Consider the following 13,887-nt stretch of genomic DNA (forward strand, 5'->3'; position numbering starts at 1 on the left):
TGTATCTGATGGGGATGGAGATGCAGAGGCTGATGTATCTGATGGGGATGGAGATGCAGCGGCTGATGTATCTGATGGGGATGGAGATGCAGAGGCTGATGTATCTGATGGGGATGGAGATGCAGAGGCTGATGTATCTGATGGGGATGGAGATGCAGAGGCTGATGTATCTGATGGGGACAGGGATCTAAATTACTTTGTAGGCTGTACTACTTTTCATATTGGAGAATCTTTTATAAACATCTCTGTTATTTGAAATTATCTGAGTTTCCATATTTGTTTGCAAACACAAATAAGAAAAACTACAAACCTTTACTTTAATTTAATTTTGTTTATTGATTATGGCATGTAGGGAAAATAAGATACTATTGGCATATTCTTCAACAGTGGCTAAAATCCCCAGTGACATTAGTGATTGGCTAATTGCAATTTGCTCTTTTCAAACCTAAATTATAGGTAATTTTGTGCAAGGTTTGGAGTGAATACTTATTTATTTTTACTAGATAGAGATATGACTGAATGGCTGATACAGCAGTGCTTCCATATATATATCTTTATGATTTAATGGAGATCACAGATGCACTAAATGCTAGTGGATGTTTAAACCTGCTATGTAAAGATTTGCACACTCATGCCTTATTGCCTGATTTCAGCACAATCCAATACTGACAACAACATGGTTCATTTGTTTGCAGGAAGAACTAGAATAAGAACTATTAATGATCCACTACTGTTTGGGTGCATGCTTAAATTAATAAATAGTTACTTTGCATACTTAATGCTGAACAGTATACTCTGAAAAAAACAATTTGAATGAAGACAATGCTCCAGGAATAAGGACAGTACATACAGTAGGTAATGGCACATGTAGTCGAGTGCTTTCAGTTTAATGCAGTCAATAATGAGTAAATGTCAGTCAGCAATTATGTTATTTTGGGCTTTAAAGGTTAATCAATCATCTAAAAAATGTAAAGACGGTTACAGTAAGTTGAAAGTCAATTGAAACTTTTCATATATGTCACGTGTAAGTGCAAAGCAAATAATTCATTCTCAAATTGATTTTGTTTTTGCAGGATTGACAAAGCCATGCTGGCCAGCCTAAAAGTCAAGTAAGTTATTTTCTGTTTAATTTTCCCATCAGGGTCCGGAAAATGCTATATGGCACAGGCATTAATGGACTACAACAGATTCTATCTATTTAAAATGCATATAAATAATGCAGATTTGTGTGCAGACAAACATGGACAATAAAAATGATTTAACTACTCTTGGTCACTATTGCTAATAAAGAAGGGTTTGGTCTGTAGTTCCCATGAGCTCTATATTACAAAAGAAGGCATTTCTATTATGCTACTCTCAGCAATGTTCTCTGTTATATCCTTCACTGCCCCTCACTGATTATTTACCAAATGGTAAGTCAAAAGGTGGCCATACATGGGCTGCTTAACCCTGCCAACAGATCTTGTTGACAACTTATTGGCCTGTGTATGAGGCCCTGCCCATGTATGGAGCCTGTCCTCGCCCCGATGGCCTGCTTGTACTGCATTGTGATTCAATTCCTTAGCCCTTAGGCCAAAAGATTGGATGTGTTGATGGCACATCACAGCTACATATTAGATGTCTTGCAAAGCCCTGAAATTGCCACCTACTACCTCCCAGGGACCCACTGTCAGGTGTTTCCCTTTACGGTGAAGACACACAGAACTATTAGTAGCAGCTACTTGTCGTGACTACTAAAACAGACAATGCTGATCATTTATTGATAAATGTCTCAACATGTGTTTTAGCGAAGGCAATTCTCAGCATTGTCTATGGCATGGTATTTTTTGCCATTTAGTAGCGGTGGCAAGTAGCTGCTACTGAGTAGCTCTGTGTGTCTTCACCCTTAAAGTCAATGGGAGATAGAAAAAGAATGCCTGTCTTTAGAATTTTATACTTTTTGCTCCATAAATATAGAATAAAAATGCAGAAAAGACCATAAAAAGTCCAATTTCTAACATGAATGTGCTCTAAATACTCTTATCCTTCAAATTATTGCAGCGCCAGTAACAAACTGCCAGCATGACTTTTCTGTGCAGTTTGTACATGTGTAGTCTGATCGTGAAAATGTATTTTAAACTATTTTTTTTATATAGTTACCTACTGTAAGTGCCACCTCCTAAAGTTGATGCCCTATGCACCTTCCCTTGGTGCTTACATAGAAAAATTGTGTATACAGGCTCTGCAATCATGTTTGAAATCATTTCAAACATAAATACTGCTTAGAGCTGTGGCACACGGGGAGATTAGTCGCCGCGTGACAAATCTCCCCGATATGCCATCCCACTAGAATATAGAATATAAATCGCCGGTGGGCGACTAATTGCAGGCGACTAATCTCCTTGTCTGTCATGGCCCTAAAGATGGGTACTCTAAAAATCCAGAATTTACTCGACCCTCCAGTAACTAAAACAGCTACTTTGACAAGCCAAATGCTGTAACATGCAGTGCTACACTTGTATACAGCATGAGCAAGATAATATTCTGTTTGTTATAGCAAATCAAAGGGAGAAATGTTGCATGTCTATATTTTTGCCATTGTCTTTTCTTATCTTATATTATTAAAAGAAATAATGCTACCAAAGTGTAGGAACAGTAATACAAACCACTGGCATCAAACTCCTGTTCTTTCAAAATGCTGGAAATCTGGAATAATGTTCATACGCACTATGTAATATTAAATTTTTCCAGTATAATATTTTATATTCAGTCTTGAGCATCTCTCACTAAAAGGTACCTGTATAGTTTCTCATTACCTATAGACATATTTATAAAGATGTTTCTTCCCTAAATTAGAGCAAAGAAGTTTATGTAATAATCTGTTTTGTTCTCTTTATTCCTGATTTGACAGCATTATTCATTACAATTTCTGATATCAGCAGGCAGAATCCATTACCAAGTCAAACATGGTAAAATGAAGAAGGTATTTTGATTTATTTGTGAAATTTACCTGGTTCTCTACTGCCTTCCATTTAGGTCAATGAGACAATTTTTAAAATGAGATAAAATTCTTGAGTAAATATTGGTATAAAAAGCTACTATTTTACACACATATGGGATCTGTTATCCGGAATGCTTAGGACCTGGGATTTTCCAGATAAGTGATCCTTCTGTAATTTAGATCTTAATACCTTAAGTCTACTCTCATTTAAACATTAAATAAAATTGACAATCATTTTTTAAACACTGATTTTTTTTCATGGCCTTCCTATAACTTGAAACTTTCTGGATAATGGGTTTCCAGATAACAGATCACATAGTTTTATATCTCTTTAGGTGTCCATGTGTGCAGTACATTCATAGAGAGCATGATACCAGCAGGTGACCAGTCAAAAGCTTTTATTCTAGTTGCCCCATGTGGCTGTAAGGGCATCCAGTCACTGAGCTCATATGGGCCAACGACATTCACCTAAATGTTTTTTATTTTTTTTGCAAGTCATGCAGCCTATTGAAATTATGTGAGAGGTATGGTAATTGTAAGTTTGGCCAGTAAATGGAATCTCGTGTCAGATAATATACATGTGATTTATGATGCATGGAAATAAACACTGTTATTGTTGCTGGGATGAAGACTGGTGCAGTAGTGAGATAAATGGGTCCTATTGTATGCAAGCCCTTCTGCTCACTGTAATACATTGTGGCTGGAGAAGAGCTCTTACTGCTCAGGATCATTACTGTAAGCACCTGACAATGAACTGTGCAAAAAATGCAGAATAGACATTGATAGAAACAGAAAGCACAGTATGGGAAAAATCATTTGTCTGTTAGCAGGGAGATATTGTCACTATTAGAAGTAAATGATTACTTTGTGGGGGTTATTAATCAATGTTTGCATTGGTGTCATATTTATATTGTTTTTTACATCGAATAACAATACATCAAATAACAATACATGGAATAACATTTTTAAAAAAAAATTGAAACCATTATTCAAATGTGTGATTTTTTAGTGCAAAAGAACCCCAAATCGAAAAATACGAACAATGATAAATAACTCCTACTGATTTGCATATTTTTTTATCTCATTTTTTTTTTTTGCTATCAAAGGGGTATTTACTTGGCACTTCTTTTAAGTGCTCCACCTCTCCACTTTATGTTTGGTTATACACATTGTATTTTCTGTGCCAAAAGAACTCGTATAAGGTATCGCACAAACATATCCTGTATGTAACACACTCCCCCATATGTAAAAAGACACTAAGATTGTCCAGGAGCAGTAACCCATAGCAACTAATAAGTTTGCTTTTAAACATGTGGCCAGTAAATGCTACCTGCTGATTGGTTGCTATGGGTTACTGTTCCTGGGCAAACTTAGTGCCTTTTATTGCATAACCCCCTAAATATATAGATGGGAAGGATCACTTATTTCAGTAAGACTGCATGCTTTTAATCCAAGCTAACTATTGCTCAATATGTTGCCCTTTTGATGGCACTGTAGTGTTACATTTTATCATTGTAGAATTATTTGGCATGTTTTATTAACTGGCATTCCAAATTGCACATAGCAGGGGCTACATGCTGGGTGCCAAGGAATACGTAAGACCCCGACTGAGAAACAGATTAACTTCGGGAAGTATGTGAAGTTCTGAAGCTTCTTGTTATGTTATTGTACACAGAGGTTTATGCTACCGCTTATAACACGGTGCAACCAATCAGATTTTAACAAACTAGTACAGGTCCTTACCTGTTATCCAGAATGCTTGGAACCTGGGGATTTCCAGATAAGGGGTCTTTTCATAATTTGAATCCCCATACTGTAAGTCTGCTAAAAGACCATTTTAACATTGTATGAACCCAATAGGATTGTTTTCCCTCCAATAAAGATTAATTACATCTTAGTACAAGCTACTGTTTTATTGTTACAGAGAAAAAGATTTTCGATTCAAATGGAGTCTGTGGAAGATGGCCTTCCTGTAATTTGGAGCTTTCTGGATAATGGGTTTCCAGATTAGGGATCCCATATTTGTAGTTACTACGTTTCTAGACCAGGAATCATGTTCCACCTGTTATAATATCACAAAATAGTGCTGTAGCTGCAAGTTATTTCCTGCTTGTTTCTTTAATATTAGAACTTTGGTGGCTCTGCCCATGGCTAGCAGCTGTTCATTATAATTGTTACAACCTTACAGGTCTCCAAATGCTATGAATACAGTTATGCAGATTTTTTTACATTATAATTAGATTTGTATACCATTTTATTTTAATCAGTGCACTGTAAAGAAAATACAGTTTAGATTTCTAGATTTTATATCACGTGTATTTCATACAAAGCCAGTTGTGCAGAAGTAATTTACTCTGAACACAAACACTTCTTACAAATTGAATGGTAGAGAACCTGAAACATATAATAATAATAATAATGATAATGTTGGTGATGCTGTGCATGATTAGTGGCTGTGCAGACCATGTGATCCATAATTGCTAAAGACATAGTTTAAATAAAATGCAAATCAGGCAGAAAGATGTAAAGGCCAGACAAGCAATCTCAAATGAAGCTCTGATCCCTGAGCTTATTGTTTTCTAATGAAGGCAATTGTCTTTTGCAAACCGGGGGTGTGCTTGGGCATTATAGTGTGCTGCCGGCTGTGAGTAAAAAATATATATAGACTGTGAAAGTTCTGATGAGTGGATTATATAGCAAAATTGGGGAGGGTCCTTCAAGGAGAAGGGACACTGCTCCTGTGCTGGTCGGTAGGTCATGGTGGTGGGTAGTGGTGGAGTTGTAGTGGTGGGTGGGCGTTGAGGGGTGGCCCTGACTAGAAATGCTGTATTTTATATACTGAACTTACTGCACCAAATCTTCATAATAGTAATAATTCAGGCCATCAAAGTTGTCCACAAGGGGGCAATGTCTTGGATTTTGGTAGGAGTACTGGAGACACTTACATGCTCAGTGCGCTCTGGGCAACTGTTGAGATTCTAAGCTTAGGGCTTGTCACAAGTCATCAAGTGAAAAACTGAGGATCATGTGTCATTAATACTGATAAGGAGACTGATTATTAAATTCTGATGCAGAATGCACTGGTATCTGAGCTGCCATTTAATGAGAATCTGAATTACTAATCAGCCTTATATTGTGACATTTATATTCTATAAATACAGTATATCATACCTACCAACATTTGAAAAGTGCAAAGAGGGACAAAAAGAAATGGCGTGTGTTGAACACATTTCTGGGGGGGGGGGGGGAATTCGGTCTTGCTTTATGTCTTATTACAGTGTTGTTAAAAAAGTTGAAATTGTCCTTTAAGCTGCAAGTCTCAGTTCTCCCAAGAGACCTGTTTATTAGTTAGAATTGTATCTAAGTGCTGGTGTAGATTGTTAAGTTTTCTGGGCTCTCTGCAAAAGCCAAATATTTAATTAAGTTTGAGAAACATTGTATCTTTTTTAGCAGCCTATTTCTTTGTTAAGCTTTAGTTCTCTTTTATATATGTCATCCTTATCTTTAGGTGGAGGTTCTAAAAAATAGCCTTTCCTTCCATCCATTAAATTTGGGTTAATGTCACATAGGGGCACATTTACTAACCCACGAACGGGCCGAATGCGTCCGATTGCGTTTTTTTCGTAATGATCGGTAATTTTGCGATTTTTTTCGTATTTTTTGCGATTTTTTTGGCGTCTTTACGATTTTTGCGTAAAAACGCGAGTTTTTCATAGCCATTACGAAAGTTGCGCAAAGTCGCGATTTTTTCGTAGCGTTAGAACTTGCGCGAAACGTCACGGCTTTTAAGTTTTAGCGCTACGAAAAAGGTGCGACTTTGCGCGCAAGTGTAAACGCTACGAAAAAAATCGCGACTTTGCGCAACTTTCGTAATGGCTACGAAAAACTCGCGTTTTTACGCAAAAATCGTAAAGACGCCGAAAAAATCGCAAAAAATACAAAAAAGTCGCAAAATTTTCGTTTCCAATCGGAATTTTTCCAATTCGGATTCGAAATCGTGTCTTAGTAAATCAACCCCATAGTGTGTTAAAAAAACACAATCTTTGAAGGGCTCCATAAATAAAGTTCTGGTAATGTTTTTTTCAATTTAATTAAAAATATATTCACTCCCCCTTGAACACATTAAAATTGGTAGAAGGTTGTCCACTTTCCTTCCTCCCTTCTAAATAGAATAGACACCTATCTTAAATATTTACTTGGATTTTGCTGCACAATTTAAAGAAAAAAAAAAGTGTGTTTTTTTTTCACTTTAAGGCCTCCATGTTGTGTTATGCCAGTTGAATTGAAAGGTGTATATGTGTGTGCCCCTGCCTCACCCGCAGGTCACAAATTTGTAGGTACAAATTGTATCTGTTTGCACACAATTTATAAATTGGCACAAATATTTTCTCCAGTGGTATAATGTTTGGGTTGGGAAGTTTTTGTGCCCCCACATGGGTTTGGGCAGGGGAGTTCAGCAAGACCTCTGTCTCATCCTCACAAATGAGTGGTAGGAAGACCCAAACTGGCTTTTGGTAACATAATCACAAGCTTTAGCTACCAGGTGTAGCATAAAAATATAAAGAAACCTGAGCAAATTGACAGAAGGACATTTTAAAGCCTGTTGCACATGACTGTTCTCAGTTTTTGCTCCAGGTATCAAAAATAACTTTTGGCAGGCAGCTCATTCAGTGTGTGTCATCTGCACAGATGTTTGGGATTTGCAGTAACTTTGCTGCCAGCAGAAATAATAAAAAAAATGTTAATATCAGATGCCAGTTCCATCCTGGTATAAAAAGATACAGTCACAAATTATATTATGGAAAGAGTGTTTTATTGCATTTATTATTAAAAGAAAACAAATATGTGTTATTGTTTTTCTGTGATGTTTCTGCTTTCCTTGATTGTTTTTACCAACCACAAAGATTCCCTGTTTATTATGTAGACAGGATTAACAAAACACCACTCATACTCTAATGCCATCCTCACACCAGCAAACTTTAGAGACATTTGTCATGTATTATACCGTTTAGCCCCAAACATGGATTGTCAAAGTACAATGAGGCAATTAAGCATAAGGGTTTACCAAAGTTTGATTATTGGGGGCTCCGCACACAGACGAGTCAAGTTTTCAAATCATATTTGTACCTTTGTTAGTGGCAGGTTTTGCTTGCCTCTCCTTGGCATTTGCACAAAGTAAGAGTGGCTTCTAAGTAGAATCTACATGAAGCAAATTGTATTGGTTTATGGCTATCTTGAGGGCATTTCAACAGATCACCCTCTAATCCTAACTGAAAATCTAATTAACTAGTGCCATTTTTAGAATGTGGAAGCGGCAGATACAATAGCAAAAGCCTGCTACTCTGAGATGTTAAATACTGAAAAAATGGATAGGGAGCTTCTACCATGTGACAAAGTGAAACACAAAAAGGATGTGCAAGGTCAATTACCTCAATTAGAAAAGAGAAAAGAAAAAATATGACCTACAAAATTGCACCTCCCTCTTTTAAACATGAGAAATGAGTCTACTTGCTCAGTTAAAACTTAACCTTTATTGAGATACACATAAATAATATATATAAAATAAATATGAAGGATGGGTTGTGCAGAAATTAAATTAAAATTTACATTAAAACTATAATTGGTTTAGGCAGGACCAACCGGCCATACTCACAAGAAGTTAGCACTGCACAGCCACTACATATGCTAGATAATGAGCCAGCTCTGTAAGCTACCAAAGGTACCTCTATGTTGCCAATGGGTTAAGGTATTGTGGGCCAAAGAATTGGTTTATAGTACATATAAAGTAGTTGCGCCACTGGATTATGAGCTGTGGGTAGTCAATTATCAGGGTATAACAGGGCATTTGTAGGTGTAGCCAAGCAAGGAGCTCTCAAAAGGGCCCAATTGTGGCCATACAATACCGTCACCCCGAGCCCTGTGGTCATTGAACTACAAACCGGACCGAAATACAGGACCAATGTGTCCTGCATCACCCAGTGACCTCACCAAAATTGCTACCCGCTACCACCCCAATTACCCCCACATCACCCAGCCAGTCACCCTTCTTGCAGCTAAAAGTCCTGCCTATCCAAGGCTAAAAAGCATCTGACGTGCATTTCGCCCTCCACACATAGGGACTTTATCAAAGGCTATGCACTTGTTTGAGTCTTAAACCCAAATGAATAAAATGTTTTAATTGGCCAAATTGCACTATTTCTTAAATTGAAAAACCACATGAATTTTGCCTAGGACAACTACCATTGACATCTACATGAACTCACAAGCTTTTCGATTCGGAAGTTTTGTGCTTTTTTTGCTGTATTTTTTAGGCTGTGTTTGGCATCTAGTGAAAATTGTGACACATAGGTGCACATTTACTAAAACTCTTAACATATCTAATTTCTTTTTAATTTTAAAATTTAAGTAAACTTAAGTCCATAAAAGTCTGCCCGAGAAAGGTGCGAAGATTCCAAATTTTTCAACTCTTGGTGACCAATCTCCATCACTAGGCGAAGCCCATAGAGGTGTATTATTCCAGAAATCTACTTTTTCCTGAGCCTAGCTTCTTTGGTCCCTATAATAGCAGCACTGACACTACAGGGTACCAACCCTCACTAATCTTTTTGTTGGAGCTCTGGACTGCTTACTAATTCTCCTAAACTTATCTTTCACTCCTAGAGTGATTATTACAAAATCTGACCTGACAATAACTTTGCCTATACTGGGCCTACTTCATCCAGGCTCTCTGGAGCACACCTCACCTCCTGCAGTGAGTAGAGGAACCATAAAAAGCAGAACAAACTTGGGCTTCCACTTTTATCATCTCTGGGGAAACCCGACCCGTTCCTTGCTAAGGGAACTACTCCCCCTTCCAATGTATCAGGACCCAGCCTAGCTGGCTAACTCATTCCCGGGAATAAAGAATTAAAGGTTTCCAAAAGCTTTACCCTACTACATGCATAAAATGGAAGCAGCAGTTCTTCCTATAGCAAATGAAAGGTGCTGTAGTATAGCAAATTAAAGGTGCTGTAGAAGTAGAATCTGTAGTACACTGATATTGATTGCAGTGTATGGGCCTATGGGATACATTACTGAAGTCATTAACTGCTGGCACAAATGTCTATGTTTCTATAAGAACAAAACAAACCTTCTGGGAACTGTGATGGGATAGAGAGTATCATAAAAGTTAATAGACCTTTTAAGGGTACTTTATTTTTAGGCTATGCTATCTGATTTGTTTAGACACGCACCAGATACGCCTCACCTAGGATTCCCATTAGGATCTCTTCCTCAATACTCTATTGCTTATATCACATGCTAGAAAAAGCATGGAATAGGGTGGCAGGCGGATGCATATCCAGTGAGGATTAAGATCTATATAGACACATGTCTTTCACTTCATCTCATTTGCTTAGCCTTATTGGATTATAACGATAAATACAAAATATGTTATCAAATACTAGGAAGTGTGTAAGATCAATTCCTGTACAGATAAGGCTTAAGTAGTTACATGTGCTTTGTGGACATACATTGCCTGAAATTAAGGGGCCTATTTATTAAGCTGTGTAAAATGAAATTTGCAGAAAAAATGGTGTAAAAAGCTATGTAAAATAAATGGCAAATTTATCAAGGAATGACATACAGAATGAAAAGACCTAATAAACTATGGGGTGCTGTTTGTCCAAAGTACATTTTGTCTATAAAAATACATTCTATATACAAAAAGCAATCCTCCCCAGTACACAGAATTAAGGTGTGGATATAAACACTGGTAAAAAATATACAAAAGATATATTTCCAGTGAAGAATGAGCATAAAATCAATTTTGTGCACAAAAGCATAATATTATATTTCAAACTCCATTCTGTAAATTTTAACAAGTATTCTGTCTCACAAATGTATAACATCCATACACAAAAACAGTTATGTGTAAAGTTACTTACAGAATGAATAATGTAAACCAAAACTTAGACAAAATATATAATGGTGTAACTGAATAGCATATTCCAGCTAGATTTTCATGACAAAATAGATGCGTGTGACAGAAAGTAAGATTCTATAGCACAGAATTCATACTATCAACAAAATGAATACACAGTTCCACAAAACTGATAAAATATCATTCTGTGAAACAACACTGTCAATCAAATTCCTGAACCAATAAGAAACAAGTAAATTCATTGTTCAATAATATGCAGGTTTTAACTGGAGTCAATTTATTGGTCTCCCCACTGTTTTAATTTGTCTATAAAGTGTTCACACACACACACACATTATTCATATTAGCAGCATAACTACTGGGTGAGGGGCCCCTCGGTAAAGTACAATACAGCAGATATTTATAGTAGCAATGTAACTCAGTATATCTGAGATATGCACCTCGTAAGTACAGTATAATCCATCTAACTTAAGCTCCTCCCTCCTAGGATACCAGCTGATTCACATCATTACACTACAACATGAAATGTCACAACTTTACATAATTTCCCCACCGTAGTAAAAAATTTGTAGATGACTGTTAGACTCAAATGTTTGGCTTCCTCCTATTATTATGTGATATTGTACTAATTAGCTTACACCAGTCCCTTAATAAAGTTATCCATAGTTCAACTACTACACTATGTAGCCACAGGGAAAAAAAACCCAGTGGGCCCCACTTTGGGAGCACCACCCCCAACCCCAATAGTGGCTGCAAGGAGGAAGAAGGGGATACGCAGTGTGCAGTTGTCCTTTGTATACAGAATGTATTTTTGTAGACAAAATATACTTTGCACAAATGGCACCCCATAATAAACCAGTATATAGCATTGTGATTAATGCAAACTGGACAAATGAGACACGAGGGTTATGTTATACAAGAAGTGGTGGTGGTGGTAAAAACATTACTGATTTGCTGTTGGTAAGTTCTCTTTAAATATTTGTGCCTCACTAGAAAGCAGTATTTGTTTTTATGCCTTGTGGAATCATTACTGCAGGTGTAAGCTGCGCATCCCTAGCTTTGACACCCAATAACATCTATTATCTGGTGCAAACTGAAAAATAATGATTGCTATAAAGCAGTTACCTTGTAGAAGGGCTTGTGAATGTTACTGCACTCCTGGTAATTGCTACCCTCTGGTTTGGGCTCTGTCATTTTATTGTTGGAAATTCAGCATACAAGACATGTACTTTTTTTTTCTTGACTGACAGCTTGCAGGGTTTGAGGTCTGCTTATTAGGAATGTACACCCACCTCATTCATCGGAGATCATCCCTAGTCCCCCTTAACTGCTATATAAAGAAACCAGATGCTTCCTAATTATCTGTTAGCCCATAGAATCATTACCTCATGGCTTTCTTTTTTAATTGTAGCTTGAAATGACAGACCAGAAGTCAGACCAGCAAGCTTTTTTTTTTTTTTTTTACACAAATACCTATATATAGTGTGTCTACATACAGTATAGGGCCCATTTCTTTACCATTAAAATAGAATATAATTTGATTGTTTTGTGGATAACAGAGTGGCCAGTGGCCAACTCCATTTTGTCAAACTCTTAAGAATGTCTAATTGTTTTTGAATTTAAAAATGCAAAATATCATAATTATATGAGCCCGATAAAGACATATTTCACAATGGTTCCACTACTTTTGAAAACAGATTTCTATTTCATCTTTCCTTAAGCTAAAATGATTTTGTATTACTTTATAATTAGGAATGAAAATACTTTAAGAACAGTAATGTTAAATATTTGTTGGAAATAAAACATTTTTGTCAAACCCATTATATTACTCGTCTCTCCATACTTTCTTTTATATCCTAAACTTTATATCCTTCTTTCCTGCATGCCTTTCTATCATGTTCTATTTTCTACCCCCCCCCCTCATTTTTTGTCTTTTTATCTTCTCATCAGTCCTTATTCTTTTTTTCCTATGTTATGTTATCTACTTGCTATTTCCATTCCTTTAATCCCTTTTCTTCAGGTTTGTATTTCTTCTCTTCTTTCCTCCACTTCTTCTTTTCTCAGTTGCAGAAGAAAAGGAATATCCAGGCATATAGGCAACAGGCATATAAAGCCAAATGGCTGTGTGAACAAGAGAGCACATTGAAGCTTGTGCCACTGGGGCTTTTTGGTGCAGTGGGGAGCAAGCCCAAACTTATACAACTGTAGGAACAAAGGAAAGGGACAAAAGGCTATAGTATTGGAAGTGGAAAAAAATGTTAACATATGAAACAAGGCAAACTATAGTAATCTGCTAATAGAGGGCTGTCTAACTGGAGGCCCATGGGTTATCCAAAGGATTTTTATGACCCCTAGTCTGCTCTAGGAATCCCCAGACTTTATCATTTTAATATTATCTGGCCCTCGAACATGCTATACAAGAATTGATGGCCCACAACATGTAATAAATTGGACAGCACTGTACTAATGTAATAACACTCACAATACTTTACATTTATGTAAGCCATATTATATTTTCTGGATCAATTTTTGTTTCTTAGATGTCCTTGTCACCTATTGTACCACAATATATAAATATTCAATAAATAGGTTCTTCCTACTTGCATGGAATCAGAATTATTGAACGCGTCACATGATATACCTGAATCAAGAAGCCTATCAAACCTTGGCATCATCTTACCTCCTATAACCTACCTGCTGTATAATTTTCATCATGTAGCACATTTTCAGTAATTTTAATCATTTCACCAAATGTATTGGATTCAAAACATAGCAAGGCAGCACTTCTCATTTTGATCTGAAATTTCCCTAATGGTTTAGAAATGATTACAGAATAAAGAAAGACCACAGAAGAAAATTAACTTCATGACAATTGTATCAAGGGGTTGCAAAAAAGCATTCGAAAATCTGATACTCTGAAATACCAATATCCCACTTCTGTGTATGCATTAAAACCAAATGTTTTACATGTTTGATGCAGGGAGCC

The 13,887-nt window shown here is 36.7% G+C and overlaps 1 protein-coding gene across 1 annotated transcript in view; it reads left to right on the forward strand.

Moving 5' to 3' along the window:
• The first annotated feature begins 1,072 nt into the window (after positions 1-1,072).
• rap1gap2 (RAP1 GTPase activating protein 2) overlaps positions 1,073-13,887 on the forward strand; it is a 296,773-nt gene continuing 283,958 nt past the window's right edge. The window contains exon 1 of the mRNA XM_031896768.1: positions 1,073-1,109. Coding sequence (XP_031752628.1) covers positions 1,087-1,109 — 23 coding nt within the window. The 5' untranslated portion in view covers positions 1,073-1,086. The remainder of the gene's footprint in view (positions 1,110-13,887) is intronic.

Source organism: Xenopus tropicalis, chromosome 2 (genome assembly GCF_000004195.4).
Source record: "Xenopus tropicalis strain Nigerian chromosome 2, UCB_Xtro_10.0, whole genome shotgun sequence".
Taxonomy (NCBI): domain Eukaryota; kingdom Metazoa; phylum Chordata; class Amphibia; order Anura; family Pipidae; genus Xenopus; species Xenopus tropicalis.